At 52.2% G+C, this 23,047-nt stretch overlaps 8 protein-coding genes across 8 annotated transcripts; 1 reads left to right on the forward strand and 7 right to left on the reverse strand.

Moving 5' to 3' along the window:
* Window positions 1-32: 32 nt before the first annotated feature.
* Window positions 33-401, reverse strand: PpBr36_10679 (uncharacterized protein; the record flags this gene model as incomplete). The annotated part of the gene is made up of 2 exons (XM_029897788.1): window positions 33-308; window positions 378-401. 2 exons carry the CDS (start codon window positions 399-401, stop codon window positions 33-35), a joined length of 300 nt encoding a protein of 99 aa, XP_029743797.1.
* Window positions 402-1,757: 1,356 nt separating this feature from the next.
* Window positions 1,758-4,210, reverse strand: PpBr36_10680 (uncharacterized protein; the record flags this gene model as incomplete). Its single annotated transcript, XM_029897789.1, has 2 exons — window positions 1,758-3,484; window positions 3,550-4,210. 2 exons carry the CDS (start codon window positions 4,208-4,210, stop codon window positions 1,758-1,760), a joined length of 2,388 nt encoding a protein of 795 aa, XP_029743678.1.
* Window positions 4,211-6,747: 2,537 nt separating this feature from the next.
* Window positions 6,748-8,537, forward strand: PpBr36_10681 (uncharacterized protein; the record flags this gene model as incomplete). Its single annotated transcript, XM_029897790.1, has 3 exons — window positions 6,748-6,952; window positions 7,034-8,329; window positions 8,443-8,537. 3 exons carry the CDS (start codon window positions 6,748-6,750, stop codon window positions 8,535-8,537), a joined length of 1,596 nt encoding a protein of 531 aa, XP_029743677.1.
* A 1,385-nt stretch (window positions 8,538-9,922) lies between these two features.
* On the reverse strand, window positions 9,923-10,253 carry PpBr36_10682 (uncharacterized protein; the record flags this gene model as incomplete). Its single annotated transcript, XM_029897791.1, has 2 exons — window positions 9,923-9,959; window positions 10,105-10,253. 2 exons carry the CDS (start codon window positions 10,251-10,253, stop codon window positions 9,923-9,925), a joined length of 186 nt encoding a protein of 61 aa, XP_029743680.1.
* An 882-nt stretch (window positions 10,254-11,135) lies between these two features.
* PpBr36_10683 (uncharacterized protein) lies at window positions 11,136-11,420 on the reverse strand (the record flags this gene model as incomplete). The annotated part of the gene is made up of 1 exon (XM_029897792.1): window positions 11,136-11,420. One exon carries the CDS (start codon window positions 11,418-11,420, stop codon window positions 11,136-11,138), a length of 285 nt encoding a protein of 94 aa, XP_029743679.1.
* A 2,120-nt stretch (window positions 11,421-13,540) lies between these two features.
* On the reverse strand, window positions 13,541-14,998 carry PpBr36_10684 (uncharacterized protein; the record flags this gene model as incomplete). The annotated part of the gene is made up of 1 exon (XM_029897793.1): window positions 13,541-14,998. One exon carries the CDS (start codon window positions 14,996-14,998, stop codon window positions 13,541-13,543), a length of 1,458 nt encoding a protein of 485 aa, XP_029743682.1.
* Window positions 14,999-15,400: 402 nt separating this feature from the next.
* On the reverse strand, window positions 15,401-17,412 carry PpBr36_10685 (uncharacterized protein; the record flags this gene model as incomplete). The annotated part of the gene is made up of 3 exons (XM_029897794.1): window positions 15,401-15,802; window positions 15,903-17,218; window positions 17,301-17,412. The coding sequence occupies 3 exons, from the start codon at window positions 17,410-17,412 to the stop codon at window positions 15,401-15,403; spliced, it is 1,830 nt and encodes a 609-aa protein (XP_029743681.1).
* Window positions 17,413-19,537: 2,125 nt separating this feature from the next.
* PpBr36_10686 (uncharacterized protein) lies at window positions 19,538-20,416 on the reverse strand (the record flags this gene model as incomplete). Its single annotated transcript, XM_029897795.1, has 1 exon — window positions 19,538-20,416. The coding sequence occupies one exon, from the start codon at window positions 20,414-20,416 to the stop codon at window positions 19,538-19,540; it is 879 nt and encodes a 292-aa protein (XP_029743684.1).
* Between the last annotated feature and the right edge of the window lie 2,631 nt (window positions 20,417-23,047).

The raw sequence follows: 23,047 nt of genomic DNA on the forward strand, positions 1-23,047 counted from the left end.
TCCTCGTTGAACCTTGTGCACGAGTCGCGTCATCAGCGATAGTGGGCCGGCGCGGGCTGCTGCACGCCGTAGTCGGGCCCTCTCCTCCTGCCCATCATGCCGTTGAGCTTGCCCATGAAGCCACCGCCGCCGTTCTGGTGGGCCATGGGAGGGCCGCCGTAGTGGACCTTCTCCTGGTTTCGGGCGCGCTTCTTGCGGAAGCAGCAGCAGTAGCAGCAGAGGAGGAAGGCCACAAAGACGACGAAGCCGGCGATGGCGATACCGGCGATGGCGCCGGCTGCGAGACGACGGCCGCGTCCTTGGGCGCGCTGTGGGGTCAACCGTCAGTATTTCTTTTTCTTCTCACGGGGCGGGGTAATGGTGGAGGGCCAACTCACTGCTTCAAGCATATGATACTCCATGTTTGCTGAGGCTTTTGAAGCTGCTGTATAAAAGCAGAGAAGGAGGCTTTGTATTGTTTGTATTGTTTGGTCTTTTGTCTGGAAGAACCCCGAGTGTGGTAGGTTCCGGAATGCACGCGCAACAAGAGATGAGGAGAAAAAAAAAAGTTGGGTTGTATGTGTGCTTTAATTTGAGGATGCACCCTGAATAATTCTTGTGCTTGATCAAACAGCTACAAGTCTCTTATATGCTGAAATGTACGTTGCTAAAAAAACAGCCCCCGGAGACGCCAAGATCCAAGACGTAATAACACTAGGTATAGCATAACGTCATAACGTGTGGCTGATTGTTCAAAATGGGGCCCTGGGGTTTATCCACCAGAACCTGCGCAGTCTAGAGTCTAGACTCTAGACCGACCAACAGGCGCGTCAGCCCAGCGTCGAGCAATCTCATCCAAAAGAAGTTGAACGCTTTTTGACAAATGGACATGTCTTGTCAGGGTACCATAGTAAACCTAAACCACAAGACAACAAACACATGAATGGCTGTGGTGTGGCGCAGGGAACGGTGAGGTCATATCTACGACCGTGCCCAGACACAGAACGCGCGGCCCAGGCAAAAAAAGCTGGAGGAAGGGGATCCACTTAGCCCACAGTGATGAGGGCTTGAAGGGCTTTGCTAATGCCGGCTTGGCTCCTGGCAGCTGAGCGCCGGTTGGGGTTGGCGCCGACGTCTGCCCGGTTAACACGGCTCCACGGAGATGGGGCTTGGCCAGAAAGACTTGCTGTCAGAAGAGCCTAGGCGGGATGCCGGATCCATTCATTAAAGTTTTAGTTTTTTTTTTTTTTTTTTTTTTTTTTTATCGCCATGTCGCCAACAAGAGGAACTGGAAAACTCCTCGACGTCATTTTGCACTTGCCGATAAACCGGATCGCCCTGAAAGAAATTGACAGACAAAAAAAACCTGCAACAACCAGGTCGGTGCGTTGATGCATGCGTTCATCTATTTTACGATGGGGATTTGGTTGATTTCAAGCTGTCAATCGCGTATTTTGTTAACGATACGTATGCACGCACTCAATTCAGAATCTGCCGTCGTAACTACGTAGTATTTCCTCACTCTTTACCACTCCCTCATGTGCCGCACATCCGTCAAACCGGTACGGTCCGCGCATGTCAGGTATGACGCACAACAGATTTGATGAGATTTCTGCTCAGCATAGAAAAAAAAAAAAAAAAGGCTGTGCACAAGACTAATCGACTTAACCTTCTATCTCCATCGCAGCGATAACGCTCCGCAAGTGACGAGCTGCAACAATGCCCCAGAGCCCACAATGGACCCGATCCATCCTGGCCCACCGCCGTATCGTTCGTATTCACACAAGAGTCAGGACTCGACTTTCCATCGTCTTGAGCCATTCTAGCTTTGGCGGCCTCAGTTTTGCGAACCCCACTCGCTTGAAAGTTTCGTTCGGGTGGTCGTCGCCCGCACTTTGAATAATCAGGCAGACGGCCTCGGAATTGGACCACCTTGGATCCTCTGGAACCTTGTCGTCCGTGTAGATGAGCAAAAGCCAGTACTCTTGGTCCTGCACGAGCTCAAGATCCGGATCCCAATCGGCCTTGGGGCCTTGCTTGGTGACTACCGAGAGCATATACTCGGCAGACTCCATTCGCATCTGGAAAAGGCCCGTCAAGTGCATGGACTGAGCGTCATCAGGGCCGACCGGCTCGTCGAAGCTCGCCGTCCCGACCATGCCCGGGTCTGTCGGGGTAGTATAGACTACTTGGCTGCTTCGCAACAGCGGCTTGACCAGAGCTCGAAGCACGAGCGAGGCAGCACCGATCTCCCCGTAAGGGTTTCCAGGGATCCGGGGTTCGACGCTGTAGTCGATCAAGATGGCGCTCGAGGGGCTGGGTTCCAAAATCGAACCAGATTCTGCATAGCCCCTGAAAAGGACCTCTTCGTCGGTGACTGCCCACGACCACGACGGCGCGCGGTAGGGTCCGGAGGCGTGTCGGCAGAACTCTCGGTCGGCCATCCACAGCAACCCTCGCCGGAAGTCGGTGGTCCAGATGCCTGCGATGTAGTCTCCTCCGATCGCGGCTTGGAGTCTCTGCGCGAGACCAGAGAAGGCCGGGAGCTTATCGGAGCCATACGTCAACTTCCTTGCCGAGTAGGCGCTGACGAGCTCATAATACTCGCTCAAGAGCACGCTGATGTCGGAGGCCGGCGGCTGCTGATGCATGATGTCAGAGTATATCACGCGAGACAGGCTGGCGTATGCTTCGCCCGGAGTCCTGTTCCCGGGAGGGAGGCCATCGGAGGAGAGGAAAGTCTGAGGGCATCTCCAGTACAGCATGTCTTTCCCGTACAGGATATGTCGTGGCGAAAGCATGTATTCCTGCAGCGTCCATCCTCGCCGCGTCAGCGCGCATCCCATGTCCAAGGCGCGGAAGGTGTCTTCGGCCGGGTCTCTGCGATAAACAGTGACCTCGGGTAAACTCGTGCATCCCCGACTTGAAAGTGGCAGCGACGTGCTCTTGTGGCGTTCCGCGACAGGAGGACCACACTTTAGGATGCCCTCCTTGCTGCCGCTCGAGACCATTGCGGAAATGGTGACTGTGGAATTGCGATAGACCGACCCCATCATCTTGGACTCGCTGTCCCAGTCCGACTTTGAGTCTTGTTGAATACACAGAGAATCGATCCAGAGATAGCGCAGGCCGAGGTTGCGAGTTATGGCGACGGCATCGCGGAAGTTGGCAGGCAACGTGGATATCTGGATACTTTGCTGGAAAGGTTCCATCGTTTCGGTCGTCAAAAGAGGGGATATGGCACCACCCCAGCAGTGGCTGAGTGCGACGTAGTCGGCCTTGAGCCCCTGTGACACGAACAGCGATACCGTGGGTGAGTCCAGTGAGCAGCCGACGTCGATAACTCGGGTGGGTAGCTCGTGAAGCTGCTCTGAGAGGCAGGATTCGTGAAGAAGGCGGCAGTCTGACAACCACTGCCTGGCCAGACTGTAGTTCGCCCGAGACCCCAGGTCGGTGTCAACTTGCAACCTCCCCACCCGAAGATTGCTAACGAGCAACGGTTGACCTGATTGTTGCTGTGAGTGAGTGTGGACGATTCTTGTGGACGGTTGCGCTAGATACATAACTGACCTCTAGGAGACTCCATAGTCAACCGTAGCGGAGGCATTGACCACTCCGTCTCGTCGTGACTTTGGACTTCCAAAGGGCCGACCTGGACCATGATTTCGTCAAAGACTTGGGCTTCTTCGATGGTCTGGCGATGGTATAGATGAGTGGCGTTTACGCAGAGCTTGATGTCGGAAACATGAAGGGACTTTGCGACGGCATACATGGTATTCGAGCCAGCTGGTGGCGATGGCAGTTGGCCCGAATCCCATTCGTCGGGCCATATCAAAGGGTCTTCGTCATCTATGCAGATACTTCGCTGGAAGCATTCGAGGACAAGCCCACAGAAACCACAACCGTCGCCGGCTGACCTCTCCAAGTCATCAAAAGATGCGTGATGTCGGTAGTAAGATTCCTGGGGAAATGAGTGCGCGGTGAACTCGATGCGGGCCAGCTCGACCAGAGATTCAATCGATAGTTGGGCACATTCGCTACATCTTTTCCAAGTCTCATTGACGGGTTGATCCATGGTCTCGTCGCGTCTCGCGCTTCCGAAATGGCGATTAAGCATCAGGATGCCAAGCAGAAAGACAAGAAGCGGGGTTGCTGAAGCTTTCCTGCTGAGGCTCCAAGTGGGGAGGTTGCAGATCTGGAGTCTTGTCCATTCAGAGCACGTAAGCGACATGGTTGGGTGCGTAGGACCAAGAATGGTGTAAGAGGACAGTTGGCGGGTGAGGAGCCAGGATGCGTAAGCAAGATGACTTGGGGCTTTGAAAAGTAATCAGAGTACCAATGTACAAATAGCCCTGTGGGCTTGAAATGGCTGCTGCCGAGACGCAGAGAGGAAAACTGGCCGTTTTGTCCATATGTGCCTCTTTTTTTGGTGACTTTTGAGTGGATGCCTTGGACACAGAGTAGCTGTCTCAAAGTAGCCTTTATGAAGAAATTCTACACAGAATTTTAATTTGTATATTAAATATTAAGCCGATTGAATGCAATTTCGTCAATCAAGAATGTTGAAATGACTACGGACAAGACTAGCTGACTATCTCCGTCAACACTGAACAGACTCTTTTGACTTGCCCAAAATAATCCAAGTCCGAAAACAGTGGTTTTGGTTTAGACGTTCCCACATGTAAACTGCCGAATCATTGACCAAACTTTTGCAACTACCTTATCGTCTACTACGTCTAGCAGGATGGAGTCTCAACTAGAATCCGCCCACCAAGTTAAACATTGATGTAATGGAGAACCTCATAGAAAGAGTTTCTGCTCAGGCAGAAAACGGCTCTGTCAACTCCTCAAAGTTCATACTGAAGACGCTACAGTTGTTGAATCATGGAACTTGCGATTTGCTGTTTCGTGCCATTTTTGATGAGCAGTGCATCCGCTTTGATTGTGACGTGAAGACGTAGAAAGCTTCGTGAAGCAACCCAAAGCGTGCACACTGCTTGAGTCTGTCACAATGATTTAGAATGTTTTGACCAGTCTATTCGTACCGTTCTTGCGCAGAGAGCCTAGTCTGTATCTCTGACGATTTTTCTCCCCAAGTTTGGTGGCACCAATGAATTTGACAGAACGACCACCTGCAGCATAACCCCGAACCGTTGGGATTTGCACAAGGGAGCACATCTCCTCTAATTGGCCAGACTAACGGTAAGTCGGCAGAGAAGCAAATGCGAGTTGTGGAGGCAGGAGAGCGAATTCTTGCACACATACATGATTTGCCGTGTTTTCTTGAGCGTCGTGTGCTGACCACCCTCTCTACTGGCTTCCCGTTTCTTCCCATTGTCACATCTGCAGATCTGAGGCACTCACAATCTGGTGGAACCATCTATGCTGACTGAGACTATTTTGGGCGGGCTGCCAGAGAATCTCTGTCGCCGGCATGCACATTCGACGTCGGGGAGCTGATGTGCAGGATTTCATACCACATACGTAGAGAGGCACACCGTGTCTCCGCGGAGCTGAGGTTGGGATGCAACAAAAAACCAGGCATCTTTATTGGATCACCAGTCACGAGAAGATCGCCTGACATTGGAGTCGTAATCAATCCCCGTCTTGGCGGATTCCTTTGAAAAGTTCTTTGCATGCGCTAGAATGCGAGCTGAGCAATGTCGGCTTTTGACAAGGAGCCTTGTTCGAGCCCAACCGACACTGGGCTAGCGGAACCTGGGGTGCAGGTCGGCATACGCCTTTGTTTCAATCAGTAGCCAAAACGTTGTGGGCGATATTTTTTGCTAGTTTGCTGGATATGATTTCATTATCCTACTTTATTTGATACTCGGTCTCCACGGAGAAATTACAACTTCTAAAAATCGTCATATCGTCGTATGCTATGTTGGTCTCGTGCAGGCTGACCTTGGGCAGAAGCGTGTTGGGCTAGTAACAGAATTATAGACCAAGACAGGGAAAAACCAAAAAAAAAAAAGACAAAAGATTGGCACGGAAACGAGTTCTTCTGCCTGCCAAGGACTGTCCGCAAACAGCACCCGTCGTGCCGGTGAAGGCTCCTTGGCACCGGTCAGTGTGGAGAAGATGCAATGTCAAGACACCAAAACCCAATGGAGTATTCTGCCTGTTTGAAGTGGACATCCAGGGGTGGGCTTATTTAGCCGTCCAACCAGCCAGGGACCCAGTGCAGAGGTGACCGACTCGGTTCTGATTGTGAGGGGAAAAACGGCCTATGGTTCCGAAGTGTGGTTGCATTCTCAATAGTGACCCCCATTTCATTTGTCTCCCAAACCTGGGGCCCCTTGTTCCTCACAACCGAACCCCAGAATTTGGTCCCGAGGGACGGACCACATGCGGGGAAGAAAAAAGGGAGAACAAGTTCAGAAGCAGAAGAAGAAGAAGAAGAAAAAAAAGTTGCGGGTACAGAACGGCTGCGATGGCATCGCTTGCAAGGGCACATTCCCACTAAATTTGTTCTTTTGCCGTGTTTTAATTTTGGGGCTTTTGTTTAGCGATCGTGTCATTAGCTGCATGCGTAAATTAACTGCAGCGCAGGGCAGCTCTCGCTGCTTTTGGTTACTCTCCGGCCGCTTGGGAAATATTTATTAGCTTCCCGTGCGCCCCTTCTATTCCCGCCATCACGGGTCTGTCCTTGGTGCTCCTCTTGGTTTCTTCCCCAGCCATCCGCCCTCCCATCTCTCATCCGTTCCGCCAACACCCCAAAGAGACGACCTGCCGTGAGATCATCGACAGAGAGACACAGCAGCCATGGCCATCATCAAGGCGGCCGACGGGACGGCGGACCCGATCCTGACCAACTTGGTCAACCAGGACAAGGTGCGGTTCTGGAAGAAGCCGAACCTGCGCAGAATGTACTTTTTCCTGTTCTTGTGCTGCATGGGCGTTGAGATGACGTCTGGTTTCGACTCGCAACTTATCAACACCATGTTGTTTACCGAGCCATATCTTTTGTGTGAGTTTTTTTTTTTCTTTTTTTTTTCTCTCTTTCTTTCAGATCAGTCAGGCTAACGATGATATGTACACCACAAAACAGACTTTGGCAATGGCTGGAGAAACAACGACAACAAGATCGGAATTGAGCCCAACCTCCTCGGCATAATGAACGCGTCCTACAATCTGGGATCCATCCTCGGCGTGCCCCTCGCTCCCTGGTTCAACCACAAGTTCGGGCGCCGGTGGACCATCTTGGCCGGGTCCATCATCATGATCGTCGGTGCTTTGATCCAGGGCTTTGCTCAGCACGCCGCCATGTACATCATTGCCCGCATCATCCTGGGCATCGGCATCGTGTTCGCCATCATCGCCGGTGCCGCCATGATTGGCGAGCTGGCGTATCCCAAGGAGCGCGCCATGCTTACGTCGCTCTTCAACGCGTCTTGGTTCATCGGTGCCATTGTCGCATCGGCCATCGCCATCGAGACGGTCAACATCAAGGGGGAGTGGGCCTGGCGTCTGCCCAGTCTCCTCCAGATCTGCCCGTCGCTGCTCCAGATCGCGACCGTCTTCTTCCTGCCCGAGTCGCCGCGTTACCTCGTCAGCCAGGACCGTGACGACGAGGCGTTTGCGATACTGACCAAGTACCACGCCGAGGGCGACGCTTCCTCGGCCATCGTCCAGGCCGAGATGGCCCAGATCCGCACCACCATCAAGCTCGAGATGGAGAACTCCAAGCAGACGTGGGCCGACGTGCTCAAGACGGCCGGCATGCGCCGCCGCTTCTTCATCACCATCTTCATCGGCCTCTTCACGCAAATGTCGGGCAACACGCTGCTGTCGTACTACTCGTCGCTGCTGTACGACCTGATGGGCTACACCGAGACCTCGGTCAAGACGCGCATCAACATGGCCGACAAGTGCTGGGGCCTCATCAACGCCGTGACCCTGGCGCTGATCGTGGTCCGCTTCCCGCGTCGCCGCATGTACATGCTCTCGGCCGGCAGCATGCTGTGCGCCTTCACCGGCATGACCGTCTGCTTCTACCACCTGCGACAGGCCACCAACGCCGGCGTCAAGAACTCGTCCGCCGGCATCGCCGCCCTCTTCTTCTTCTTCGCCTACGGGCCCTGCTACAACATGGGCAACAACGCCCTGACCTACACGTACCTGGTCGAGCTGTGGCCCTACGCCCAGCGCTCCCGCGGCATCGGCGTCCAGCAGATCTTTGGCAAGGCCGGCGGTTTCTTCTCCACCTACGTCAACCCCATTGCCATCAACGCCCTCGACTGGCGCTACTTTGCCATCTACTGCGGCTGGATCGGTTTCGAGTTCATCTTCATCTACCTGATGTACCCCGAGACGTACGGCCGGACGTTGGAGGAGCTGACTTTTCGTGAGTATTTTTTTTATTTTTCTCTTGTTTCCCTCTCCGCCGTCATATTTTTTTTTTCTTTTGTTTCTTATCTTTGGAGAGTTCCCGATATGCTGACTCTGTCTGCAAAACAGTGTTCGAGGGCAAGGAGTACACAGACCAGGCCAACGCTGCCGTCCAGAAGCAGCTCGACTCGGATGTTACTGCAGTGCCGCAGGAAAAGGTTTGAATTGTGGTTTTAATTGGAGCCTGAGGTCCGAGGCGCCGGTGCCAAGATTGGTTGAGAGACCGCCGCAAATGTCTGGATTTAAACAGCTCGAATGCAATCAAATAACCGTCTGCCCACTGATTGGATGATGGATCATGACACGATTGTCTGCTTTGCCTATTAAGCGACTTCAATATGAAGGGGACCCTTACCTGCTCCTCACTATGGTGATTCCTGGGCGTCGGAGCATGCAAAGGTCCCCCAAGCTGTGCTTGTGTTTGCCTAGACTTGGCTAGTTCTTATTTCCTCCACATCCTTCCCTGAATCCAGTTACGTTAGAAAGATGCGTGGGTGAGAATCGGGGCCTGAATATCGAGGCTCGCCTGTCCATTCTATGACCAAGTTCAGACCCCCCGCACGCCAAGACGAGCTGAGAATGACAATGGCACCTGGACACAGAGTGAAAAAAAAAAAAAAAAAAAAAATCCCGCAGACGGCAGCGATGGGTACATTCCAGCCAATCGTCAAGTTCACCGACCTGAACGACCCGACACGATTCCTCATGCAGCCCAACGAATTTGACCAATGCAGCGTGCAGATGCATTGGTCGCCGAGCGTACCAGCACTCACCGACCTGGTTTATTTGCTAACTAGGTCGGCGGTACTTTGTGGTATATTTGTGGTGTGGTTTCTGTCGCGGCGATTTGCATGGAAAGCTCGGGATGCGTGACGTGTCTGCAATCGTCAAGGGGATTAGTCGAGTGGCCAGTCCTTTACCCTCGAAACGACCCTGCATGTGCTACAATATGCTGAAGGGGAATTTGCAGCGGAGTGAGCGTAATCCCTAGTTTCCCTCACCGTACGGTTGACCTTTGGGCTGAGGCGGGTAGCCTGCGTGATTGACGGACTGGACTCTGGAGTCTGGAAGTACCAGTTGACCGAGGTCACCATCATGACCACGAAAAATCAAATCAACTCTCTAGACGTCTGTGATCGAAAAACCAGAGAGCCTGCCAGATCGTAATAGTTCTATTCCGAGCTGTCAACGCCGCTCGGCCTGGGTAATTTTTGACTGGGCAATATTGCCAAACACACCCCAATGCCCATCACTAGAGCAGGGTTTCAATAGAACATTAGTTAACTCATAAAGCTATTGTTGGGTATTACAGCGCACCAGAGCTATGCTTTGGCTGAGCTGAGCATTGCGACCGTGGCATGATACTCCAGGCGAGCCACGTTACGCTGGTGGTATGTGATTTATCATCGTCTGCGAGCTTTCCTGGGCACCAGCATCGGGGGTTGGCTCCAGGGGATGAATGCTCCAAAGCGCCAAAGCTTTCGTTCGTCCACCACAAACGCCGCCTTTCATTCCTGCCTCCCAGGCCCTTGGGCTTGTTTCAACAGTCTTATATGTTCTCCTTGCACGATTTGTTGCAACATTTCCTGGAGGGAATGAATTGATGTGTCAGTCAAACATTGATTCTCGTACGTTTTTGTATCCCCCCATACGAGGAGGACGGCCAGAAGCAACCAAAACAACAAGAAAATGGAGTAGAAAAGTCCAATGCTCTCGGACGATTCAACTTACGTGACCTTGTTATTTACTGAGCAAGTTATAACGCTAATCAAAGGCTCAGCAGGTAATGAACATGACCCATTAACGGGAGCGGTGCATTTCGCTTGCACGGCGGCGGTGAAGACGGTTGCCGCGATGAGAAAAAGTTGAGAGAACTGCATTTTGTCCTGGAAAAAAAAAGGGGGGTATAACGGCTTTCGAGGCTATGTTCAATTTGGGCTTTGGTTCTCGTGATTGATTCCGCACCTGGCTGGCCTAGTAGTCCAATCCGTGGCGATGGGGGTCATTATATTTTAATATTCACTATACATTCCCTTTCCACACGCGATTAGCTATTCTTGTCTCGGGGTACATGATTCCAGAGTCCATTCCGAAACAGTCTCAGGTTCGTTCTGCTATAAATATGACCCCCAAAACAAGCAACTGATTCAGACTCGCCCAAATTGTCGAGATTTTCCAGTCTAGGAAATCCTACAGAAAGCTCTACCGTCTTTCCGTACCCCATTAGATTATGATTGCTACCTACGTGGTTACGTTCTATTGCAACACATTCACCAAGACTTTTGCCAAGACAGCTATTCCTGTTGTGCCAAGTTGGTTTGTAAAGCTGCTCCACAGAACCAGTGATACGAACAGGCCAGGAAAGTATATATCAGCACGCAGGACGGCTGATTTGCGATGACCACTCTATAGTTCAGCCTTGATGGTTTGAACTTTGAAGCGAAGCAGGTCAATCAAGCTGAAAGCAACCACATGACGTTTTTATTATTTCTTAGAATACTCTGTTTGCTGTTTACAAATACAATTGCCAACACAATAGCTGTGGCGCAAGGGGCAAGCCATACCAGAAATCGTGGCAGAAGCAGATCTAACGAAACCAAAACAGGAGAAAAGGCAACGGAAGAAATGACAAGTCACAACCGCCCCCCAAGCCTCTCAACAACGTGAAAAACACGCGCGTCAGTGTCTGATATAGGCTGGTTTGATGCAGAGCTCGAAAAGTCTCAAACCGTTTTCAGCCGATAGGGTAATACGAGTGTGTCTCAACGGCCCGCGGGCGTCGAATCTTTACTCTTGGGTTCGGAACCTTGTCCCGGACCTTTGGTCGGATTCTTTTGACAAATCGCTGTGCAAATCAATAATGCCATTTCGCCATTCGAGGGTCCCAATGCGTGCTTGATATTCTTGCAGACGTCAGGGCAGCCCTTCTGGCCCGAAGGAGAGGACCGCGTCTCGAGAAAACCGGCCGTCATCTCATTCGAACCGGGCGCGGGCCTGGCCATGACGCCGGCGGCAGCGAGGGTGACGATTACGACGTGGAGGTGCATTTTAATTTTGCCTATATATTTCGTCTTGTCAAAGCAGAAACTTTACAGAAAGACAAATTGCAGGGTGAAGAGATCGTAAATGGGGGAAAAGGTAAGGAGCAAGCTCGATTCCCATGCGCTGACAAGCACAACATGGTAATTATACACAATCATCCCAGTCACTTGTCGCTATTTCACGGCTAAATGAAAAAAAAAAAAAAAAAATAATCTCTGCGCGAAAATGTTTTCTCGCGGACTACATGAATATCGAGTCGTGCACTTGACTCGATTATAGTTTGACACAATGCAGGCTGGTTGTAGAGGGTCAATCATTGCCAGATGAAGACTAAGATATTTTTAGAAAACGAAAGAAAGTTTGAATAAATCGTATGCAAATAGCCACTGTGTCTGTGAATGCCCAAGTCACAAGCCTACGGTGCCAACGTTGGTAGACAGCCTACCACAGTACAGTCAACATGGCATTGAATCCGGCTACAATCCTCAGACCAAGATGATTATGTAATAGAAATCATGACTTTTGCACTTGTATCATTTTGTCATCAAACAAAGAGCCATGCCGCAACACTTTGGCACAACTCGGGAAAATGTGAATTGGACATATGTTTTCAGTATACCAACGATGTAAACCTCCTAATCGTAGCTTGAACTCGGTAAACTGACAACCTGGCTAATACCATGTTTGGCAAAAGTATCGAACAATATCCCTTGAAGATGGTATATACCGTATATCTCTATTCTATCGAAGCTGTAGTTGCCCAATGTTGCTTTGAACCTATTCTGTTTCTATTGTATTACTTTCATATCTGCCGTTGTATTATCCGCACAATAAAATCGCCAACGCCTCCAATTTCGCAACCTATGAACGCCACAGGGCCTCCCCTGCCAAGCCGCACAAGCTGATGGGCAGACTTGAGGGCCCGCTAGGATGACAGGTTGTAGTTTGAATTCGACTGCGCAGTCGTTGGGTGGCCTAGGGCAGGGGCCAGAGAATTGACGCGAATTTTCCTTCACCTGTAACTGGCGGGTTACTGGCGACGTTGTGTCCTTTGGCTGAATCCTCGGTCGGTGTTCTGTTGACGGTGGCGTCGAAAGCCTAGAGAGTGGCGGCGGCGGCTTGAGGTACCGTCCCGAGTGGGTGCGACATGAACAGATTGGCTTGTGTTGTTTTCGGCCTTTTTGACGAGCTTGTCGATGCTGAACAGAGCTATGAAAAGCATTTTTTCTTTGTCTGTATGATGTAGAAGAAAACGAACGGAAGACGAATCAGAAACAGCAGAGAAAAGACTGTGATCACGTGAGTCTTAAAGAGGGTGGTGCGGAAGAAAAACCACAAGCCAAGGTGACGCCGATGACTGGCGGTTGAGAGATATATATGTGCATATACCAAAGCTTTCCACCGAGCTTGGTGTTCCCGAGACAAAGTCGTACGACACGATACTCGCCAAATTATTGATGTTATTTTTTATCTGCTGTCACGTCGAGGGAGACGCGTAAACGGTGATTGATCCGATTTGATCGACGGGCCGAGCCTCATGCGGAGGTGTGCCTTGTGAGGCTTGCGACGTTAGAACTGTTTTGTGCATTTCCTCACCGACGCTATATCTCTTTCTATTTGCGTGCGTCTCTCTTGTCTCGTCGGGAGACGTGTGCAAGGAAAATCATTGGACTGACCCAATAATTAAGACTCTGATATATGGTTAGTTTTTTTTTTGAATATAAACACTAGAGTCCTAGTCATGCATCACGTTGGCAGCCAATCAACTCCGCAGGGCTTTGCTGACAGTAGGTTGTGATCCGCACCAACGAAACAATCCTCCCCCTGCAGCATTACGAACAATCCGGGGGCTTTACTTGTGACTTGCTGGATTTGGAAACCAGTAGGGCCAGGAGCCCAAACAGGAGAAAGCAAAGTCCCAATTTGCGCTGACGTATGGCTGATTCAGCGACTGATGGTACTTGGAAAACGTTACAACTGTATGATTGACGTTTGGTTGTGCTGTAATTATACCAGACTAGGGATAGACGTTCGACCTCGACGGTTTAAAAAAAAAGATGTCTTGCTATTTTTTTCTTCTTCTTCTTCTTCTTCTTAAATCCCTCCCCCCGCCATTGAAAAAATCCTAACCCACGTAGTTGGCATATCTGCAAAACGCATCATCCCTCCTGAGCGTCTCAATCTCATCCTCGGCCAGGCAAAAGGCCACGGCCATGTCACCCTTGGCATCCAGCGGCATCAGGTACAAGAGACTAGGCCAGGGCGCCATCATGGGCCTCCTCGTGGCGACGGGGCGCGCGAGGACGTGGCCAAACGACATGGCGCCCGTCTTGACGTTGACGTAGGACGAGACGATGACCCCGGAGTGCGGATCCTGCCTGGCGCCGTTGGCCAGGACCGACTTGTCGTCAAGGCGGTGCACCATGGTGGCGAAGGCGCAAAAGTGCCGCCGCTGGCCGTCCTCGTCGCGCAGCACCGCCCGCAGCCGTCCGGCCACGTCCCCGACGGGCTGCCCGAACACGTCGGCCTGCTCCACGTACGCGCAGTCGGTCAGGTGGCCCATGTAGTGTCTTCCCGGCCCCGAGAGGCCGAGCAGGTGCCGCATGCTGAGGACGCGCGCGATGGTCGAGGAGGCGCCCCGGCCGAGCTTGGCGGCGCGGGCGGCCTGCGTCCGCTGCCAGCAGAGCGCCGTGACGGCGTCGTCGGTTGAGATGTAGGGGACGATGGTCTGTTTGCTGGCTTCGAGTTTGAGGTCCTTGAGTGCTTGCTGGGGGAAGTTGAAGTATGCCCACTTTGCGGGCCTGGGCTGGATGGTGGTGGTGGTGGTGGTGGTGGTGGCGGCTGTTGTTGTTGTTGTTGTTGTTGTTGTTGTTGTTGCTGCTGGTGGTGGTGTTTGCATCCGCGGGATGAAGCAATCGTCCAGCTCGGGACCTGGTTGATAGTCGTCGCCGAGAAGGGGAATGACGTTGCGCCTGTCCTGGTTTGCTTGGGCCGTCTCTTCCGAGGTCAGGTCCTCCCCCCGGCAGGCCTTGGCCAAAAAGCCAATGAGCATGCCCAAGCCCGTCATGTCCATGGTGGTGTGGTTGCTGGCTATCGTGAGCACCAGCCCGCCGCGCACAAAGTTGGCCTGCAGGACCAGCACCGGGGCGATCATGTCGTTGTCGTAGGGGGATGCCGCCCACGTCACGGCGATGGGCGGCACGACGAGGTCCGTTTGCAGCAGGTGCATGGGGAAGTTGGCGGCCTGCATCTCCTGGAAGCTGGGGAGCTCGGCGGTGCTGTCTCTGACGACCAGCTCGATCTCGTCGGCGTGCGGTACGACCCTGCGGATGCCCGAGTGGGTCTCGTCCCGGCCCTCGTACACGACACGACCGGCTACCCAGGGTATGTCGTGAGCGAGCTTTGCCAGAGCGCGTCTAAGATGCTGTTCAACCTCCATCTGTAACGAAGGTGTATCTTCGGGAAGAGGAAAGAAGAGGCAGATGGGCGTGTAACGCCTGATCATGGAGAAGGAGCCAAAGGTGTCGTCCAGGTGCTCAAAGGCAGTGACCCCTGGCTGACCGGAGGCTGTCGTAGGCGCCATTGTTGACAGCTATGACTGCGGAGTGAAGATGTGGAGGTAGATGTTTGTCTGAAGTGCGTGCAAGTTGGTGCAAGTTGCCAGCAGGGTCGTGATGATTTTATGGTGTTTTGAATGGGCTTTTGGCGTCAGCATCAACAAAAGATGCATCAAGAATGATTCATTTCTTTGTGTTGTAGGGACCGATCCAGTGATTGGATCCCTGACGATTTAGTGTGGTGGGCTTTTTACAGTAGCTTCTTGGCGCGGGGGACGCAATTTGAATCATTTGGGATGAGTTGGGGAATCAATGCTGAATAACCCTTAACCCCCGCCATCTTGCGATTCCAGCCAAGCATATACACTCTGCTCATAGTAGGTTCGTTAGACATTACATGCATCGAAAAAAAGAGAAAGAAAATACAATTATATATCATCCCAATCCTCACGAATCATCTCGGCCCCCTTCTCCGCAATCATGTAGACCGGCCCTAGGATGTTGACATCGGGCAACACGGGAATGATGCTGCAGTCCACGACCCTCAACCCGTCGACACCATAAACCTTCAGCCGCGGGTCTACGACGCCGCCGTCCTCCTCCGGCAGCATCTGCACCGTGCCCGAGGCGTGCCAGTTCGGGATGGTGTTGGACTTGACGTACTCCCAGATTGCGTCGTCGTCGTCGTCCGAGACGTTTTCCGCCCCGGGGCTCAGCTCGCCGTGGTTGGGGCCCATGGTGAAGCGGGACAGCGCAGGGTGCGCGAGGATCTTGCGCAGGTAGCGGAAGGACTCGATGGCGATGATGCGGTCGACGGGGTGTGCGTAGTACTGTCGTTTTTGTTTTTTTTTTTTTTTTCGTCTGTTAGCATGAGCACATCAACCGTGATCTAAACCTTGGCGGATGGTGGCTGTGGGACACTACACTCACGTTCGGGTTGACCAGCGGAAACTCGGCCATGGAATTCGACCGCAGCGTCACGTTGCCACGGGACAGCGCAACCATGCTCGAGGCCGTCACCGAGATGTACGACTCGTTGGGCAACGGGGTGTAGTACGGTGTCGGTCCTCCCGGGTACCAGACGGATTCGAACAGATACTCGATGTGGGACTGGTTCGCCAGCCCGGATGTGATGATCTCCTCGGCACCGATGGCCCGCAGCTCGTCCTCGGACATCTTCTGGAAGGCGTTTGTGATGCCCGACGGCGCCGTGTACTGCCCGGTCCTGTTTTGGTAGAACTCGTCCTGGGCCCGGCGCAGCGCCGACCACGACGCCGACATGTCGGTCGTCGAGAACTCGGGCGTCGACAGGGCCATGATGCTGAAGACGGAGTGGTCGTTGAGGTGCTGCCCGACGTTCTCGTTGATCACCACCGGCGCGATGGCGTACTTGTCCAGCTGGGACCGGGGACCGATGCCCGAGACCATGAGCAGCTGCGGCGAGTTGAAGGCGCCCATGCTGACCACCACCTCCTTCCTGGCCCTGACCTCGTGCACCAGCCCGGTCGGGTGGTCCATGAAGGCGACCCCCGTGGCCCTGGGCTTCTTGCCCGACTCGTCCAGCAGCAGCTGCCACACGGGCGCGTGGTAGAGCACGTCGAGGTTGGTCCGGTTGACGGCCTGTTTCAGGTACCCGTCGTAGCTGGAGCTGCGCAGCAGGTTGGCGTCGAGCGTGCCCGTCCCCTGCTTCACCCCGGTGCTGTTGCCCGTGTTGTGGTCCTTGACGATCGGGAGCCGCAGAGCCTCGGAGACGGCCGTGATGAACCCCGTCGTCGACGGCGGCACGTAGCCCTGGAACGCGAGCTCCAGGGGCCCATTGCCGTAGGCGCTGGGGTCCCAGGTCTTGGCTGTGAGGTCGAAGCCCTTGAGCTCGTGGTCGTCTGGTGGGTTGAAGTGCGTGCCCTTGACGGCGAGCGGGTACAGGTCGTGCCAGCCCCAGCCGGGGTTGCCGAGGCGGACCCAGTCGTCAAAGACCGAGGCCGAGCCGCGGCCGTAATAGAAGCCGTTTGTGGCGCTGCTCCCGCCCAGACATCTCCCGCGGTGATAGCGGAGGACGCGGTCGTCCAGGTGTTCCTGCGGCGACGTGTAAAAGGACCAGTCGATGGCGCTTCCGGCCAGGAATTGGTTGCCGCCAGGGGGTTTGTATGCGGACACGACGGTTGGCTCCGGACCGGCCTCGAGCACGAGGATGCGGTTCTTGCCGGACTCGCTGAGGCGGTTGGCTAGAACGAGACCCGCGGTGCCGCCTGGAAGTGGTGAGAATCGTTAGAGGGCGTGGAGACGATGGGACTCATGGGAGTGTCGGGATGACGTTTCAAGAGCACTCACCTCCTGCAATGATAAAGTCGTACTCGTCCTCAACATGCTGCCTGTCAATGCTCTTGATGGGGGCAGCTATCGCCGTTGCTGCGAGGGCGAGAATGGTGGCCGAGAACAACATCGTGGATTCAACCGTGACCAATTGGGTGGGCTGAAAAGCCAAAGAGGATGAAAGAAGGGATAGCAACACACTGAAAACAGTTTACATGGAGAAGCGCGAGCGAACAACAGAATGTTATACGCATTTTTGTTTACACAAATCCATGGCTTATACCAATTAACTCCAACACATCAACCCAAAAAGGATCGCAGCCCTGACCTGCATGCCGTCCGTCCCGCAGTCACTGCGTCATTGCAAACCGGTTCCTGGACCAGGACCATAAAACTCCCCCATGACTGCGTCGCTTTTCGAACTCGGAAGTTTACAGCGCGAAAAGAGAGACGAGGGCACAGCGGGCCAAGCTAGGGAATCGTTGATTTTCCCCGCAACTCCAAGGATCGGCACACATTTGGCCAAGGCGAGCCGTTGCCTCCCCGCTCTAAGCCGCACTCTTGCTGCTGAGCTGATGCCAAGGTGCATTTTCGACGACGTAGGACAAGACTTTTGCTTTTTTTTTTTTTGTTTTGTTTTGTTTATGGTCTGATGCTGACGGTTGGTAGTGCAGGGTTGGGGGGAGCGAAAAGTTCGGAAGAGGACTCCATCGGCCGAAGACACATGTTTGCCGCCTTACCCGATCACAGGGAAAAGAACAGAAAAGAAAAGAAAAGGCGGTGTCTAAAATCTGGAAGATCAGATTTGCAGACTTGCCAACGACGAAGGTGGCGTGGACAAAGGAGGAAAAGGACCGAAAAGCAAAAACAAACAAATGAAGGATGGCTAGACTGTTGCGAGCCTGGTGATTCATGGTGTGGGGGCCCATCTACGGGAACCGGCGCTGCGGGATTGCTACAGTGGGTAAGGCCCTTGCAGTAAATAAAGTGGGATTCTTGTTCCTCGGTGATCGCTTCGCTGGAAATAGCGGCTATTATGTGTGTTTTGGTTTTGTTTAGGAGCTAGATTGGTACGCAACCAGAGCCAAGTACCTTGCAGTCGGCGGTGGAGGTCCAGGCCATGATTGTTCAATCAGACCACGCGAAAGAGAAGAAAGAAAAAAAAATGTTTACCGGATTAGCCGCTCGCAACCGCCCTGGCCCATAAGCAAGGGCAACAATAATAATGGTTTAAATGTCCGACTTGCCCGGTCAGTTTGCGCACGCTGGGCAGCCCCACCAATCGGCATATCCATTCCTTGACCGTCAGTCAGCTGCCAACACCATGCCATCAAGCCCCGTCATCTGGACATGGCAAAAGTCCCAAGTCACAATACTTGGTTGGCATCGATTATAAACTCGCCCGATTCAAAGCCTCGACACCTGTGCCTCCAGAGCGCCAAAGGCGCATATGTACTGCATCGCAGACGGCACGAGAGATTCTCCATCACTTCTTAACAAGCCTTTACTTGGAGCCGCAGAGATGCCGCCCTATATAAGCATACAATCACTAATGCATGAACCGCTTCACTTGTCAACCGCTTAAAAGCAATCTATACAGCTGTACCAATACAAGATACTCAATTGTCCCTTTCACTCAGTCCTTGAAATGCCAGCCAGTCACCGTGGCCCTTTGTCTAATTATCGAGGAATCCTGGCACGTGCCTAAAGATATTCATCCCATTATATGGGAACAATTATCCTGTCTAGTGCTCGTTTCTTGGTAGTAATCTTCTGCTGCTTTGCTCAAGTGTGTGTTCAGTGTTGCACACCGGCATTCGTGGTCTTCTAATCCTCCAGCATGAAAAAAAAACATCATGTTCCGCCCTATTGCAGACCTCCCAGGTTGATCCTAACCCCATCGTATTCCCCTTCACCATGTTGACAAGCCGCACCCTGAGCCACATGGCCGTCAGTATCGGCTCCGCCACGCAAAACAAGACCAATCGAAATTCGGTCCAAAGCAGCACAAGCTCTGCCAAGAAGTTGGATCAATGATCTCCAAAATGCGACCCAAAAAAAAGGAGAGAAAAAAAAAAAAAGACTATCTGCTTTGGGTGCATGGCGCTTGGCTAACATTCAATATTTGGGGGTCATTCAACGACATGTACCTTCACTCAAACTTGTTCTAGACGTATAGTATTAAAGCTTATAACCTATGAAATCATATCCGATCCACAACCTACAAGTCCAAGTCGAGAACCGCCGTTTACTATCTATCTCAAAGATCTCTCGACGGCATCGGCAAACCTGGCCGGGATCTGAAGCGGCGCAAAGTGGCTACCGCCGAGAAGCGAGACGAACTTGCTGCCCTTGATCTTGCTGCTGATGATCTGCCCGGTGCCCTTGTTGACCGCCTCCTCGTGCTCCGCCTCGACCATGGTGACCTTGGCCCCGTCGATCTTGGCAAAGTCGGCGTCGGTGAAGTTGGGCAGCGTGCTCTCGAGCTGGGCGACCTTGGTGGCGAACTGTTTAAATTGCACGTCGGGATGCAGCGCCGCGTACTCATTGCGGACGCGCGATATGAACTCTGCATAAATCGCCGTCGTTGCAAAGGAGTTGTTCGTGTCCGCGGGGCTCGCAGTCGTGCCGAAGAGGAACGCCTTCTGGATCGACGCGGCCAGGTCGCGGTTCATGAGCGCCGACAGGCCCTGGATGGCGCCGTCGGACCAGCCCACAAAGACGTACTTGTTGACGCCGACGGCCTTGAGCAGCGCGTCCTGGTCCCGCGCAAACATGTCGTACGTGAAGACGTCGTCCGCGTTGAACGTGCTGCGGCCATGACCGCGGCGGTCGCTGGCGATGACGTAGTGGCCCCGCCTGACGAGCTCCTTGATCACCGCGGCGAAGTAGGCGCTGTCGCCCAGGCCACCGTGCGACATGACGATGGGGATCTTGCCCTGGGCCTCGTTGTACTTTTGCAGCCAAAGCTTGACGCCATTGATGGGGTACAGCGTGCTTGAGATTGGGGTGGGGAGATCCGGCGTCCGAGGCAAGGTGAGCCAGAGCGGCTGCGACGTGTCGCGGGGTACGTTGAGCGCCTCTGTGGTGAGGGATGCCGTCGCGGCGAGGAGGAGGGTTGTGAAGGAGACCATTTCTTTGCTTTTGGCTGTATTTGGCAGGTTCTCTAAGGAAATTACGATAAAAAAAAATAAAAAGAAACTATAAAAAAAAGGTTGTGACGTAGAAATCCGAAAGAATGACAGGCAAAAAGTTTGCTAGAGTGCAAATTACTTGTTGCCGAATGGATATTGACTGGGATGTAAAATCTATCAAAGCATGACTGACGGATGCCGGTGAGGAACAAAGGGAATGTGGGAAGCCTTGGCAAGCGGGTGATCTTATAACACTTTGCTCTTATTGCCCACATGCCGCTCTATCGGACTCACTCCAACAGAAGAAGCACTGCGCTCCTCGGGGTCACCGCGAAAATGGATCCAAAAACATGGGCCATCAAACTCAAATCAGGCTCAGCCCACAAGTCAAACGGCTCTGTCAACCCAAATTTGGAACGGCATAAAAAGTTGAGCGAGGGCTGCGTTGTCTAATTCGTGATTTTTTGGGTGCATTCTACAGTACAGTACGTTGCGCCGCCGTGATTCACTGATTCGGTACATCATGAACGGAAATAGCAGACCGCCAGCTTTGGTACCTTCGCATTCTACAATTGGATCCCGATATGCTACCGTCCGTCTCGATTATGGCAATTGTACGACTGTCGGATCGCCTACGGAATTGGATTCACAGTTTCCCGTCCCTGAAAGCCTGGTCGATCTCCCCCAGACCATGGGAAGATCCTTGTCTACCGATGACGGGGTGGGTATACGCGTACACTGAAGATTTGCCGTGGATCGAGTCAGCTCCTGGGACTCCAGGGGGTCTTTCCGCTTTCGGCCCTCCGTTGATGCGTCAACATAAAATACAGATCGAGTCGAGAAACTGGTCGACGATACCGCCAGATCCGGGGACGTGGACACAGGGACATGGACACCGCGGTTAACTTGCCGCCAAGTTAGACATAAATATTTGATATATCAATATCAGTTCCCGGTTAGACCGTCACCCCTGTGCTGCACGAAAAGTGTTGCTTTTTGTGACCACTATTCCAATTTTAGACAAGCTTATCCCAAGATTAAATATCTGTCCACAAGGTTGGTTAATTTATAATTATAAAACCATGGGTGCGGGCGTAGCTTATTGCCATGAAAACTTGCCCTGAGTACGCTGTCATTGTGAGGATTAAGCGCGACTGATTTCAAAAGCCACTTCAAAAGCCGAAACAAATGCAAACATCACTGCAAGGCTACAACACGTTTTCTAGTACAAGGAAAGGGTTGAGACTTGAGAGCAAGATACAGAGTAGAGCATGTAAACAGGACGAAAGATCTGCTTGCTTGGGATAAAGCCATAATAAATGGAGCAAATATCGAGTAAAATAAGCATATAAAATGAACCGCACTCGCCGGATAATTGCTCTGATTTCGCCTGCTTCTGCAACCCAAAGCCCATGCCTTGGGCCGGCTGCCACACTCTGTAATGGCCCGTACCTAGGTAGGTACTTGAATGTGGAGCGCCCCAATGAATACATTCAATTACAGCGAGGCGTGAACCAATTAACACGAACAAGCCAACTGGTACCGTGATTTAAAATTATAAAATATCGATAAAGCACGAGTGGACGCTAAACATACCTCTAGCTAATGCTCTTTATGCTCAAAACTTTTATATAATGGAAAAATAAAATACCAGAATCCTCATCCGTTTAAATCGATTCCTTTTTACAGTTCATAGTTCAATCAGTCCCCTCAGGAAATATCCTCCAGTTGGCAACGTCCGCTTTGCTGTCGTGTTCCTTGGTGATATGGGCATGCAAATCAGACTCCTCGGTGTCAGGGTGGACAGATATAACAAAACGTAACCCTTTTGTTTTGCTCAATGCGTACTGGAATCAACCCAACATGCCGTACATCCCAGTAGGCCGGGCTTCAATCATGCAAATGTGGTCGGAGTCCAATGTTCCTTATTCCCGTCCGGGTGTGCATTTTCGATATGGTTTTGGATGTCGTTCTTGGTCTTCTTGGTCGCATGACAATATTTACACTTCAGGTTCACCGGTGGAGTGCGGTCGGGATGGTCCGAGCCTTTAGGAGATCCGGCGCTCGCACGTGCTGGAAGATTGTCGGCTGTCTTACCCTGGGCTGGGAGAGCAGAAACGCCCATGGCCAGCAAGCCCAGGACCTGAACAACTTTGAAAATTTGCATATTGAGAATCGAAAGAAAAAAAAAAAGAATACCAACGAAAAACGAATGCTGAACAAGCGTTATCGAGAGCAAAAGGCAGAAGCAACAAAGAAAAAAGAAATAAAAATTCAAGGCAAACGACAGTTGTAGTTATAAGGATTGGAGGAGGAAGAAGAAAAAAATGATGAAATGGGGCGGGAAAAGTACAAATCATATATTTTTTCGGAACCATGTTCGCATCAAGGGTGCATGACAATATTACACTAAAATTGCCTCTTGGACGTGCTGCGTTTGACACATTCAGTATCCCATCCTAAGTTGGTTGAATAGAGTTCAAATTACGTTTTTATTTCATGCGCAGTGTCGATCATTGTGCTCTCACGACGGATTACAGATCTCTTCCCTCTGTATTGGAAGCCAATACAACGAATCTCGTGGGTTGATTATTTCAAACCCAAAGCCTGACGCCTAGGTCAAATTGATTA

This window comes from Pyricularia pennisetigena (genome assembly GCF_004337985.1).
Source record: "Pyricularia pennisetigena strain Br36 chromosome 4 map unlocalized Pyricularia_pennisetigena_Br36_Scf_11, whole genome shotgun sequence".
In the NCBI taxonomy this organism is placed as follows: domain Eukaryota; kingdom Fungi; phylum Ascomycota; class Sordariomycetes; order Magnaporthales; family Pyriculariaceae; genus Pyricularia; species Pyricularia pennisetigena.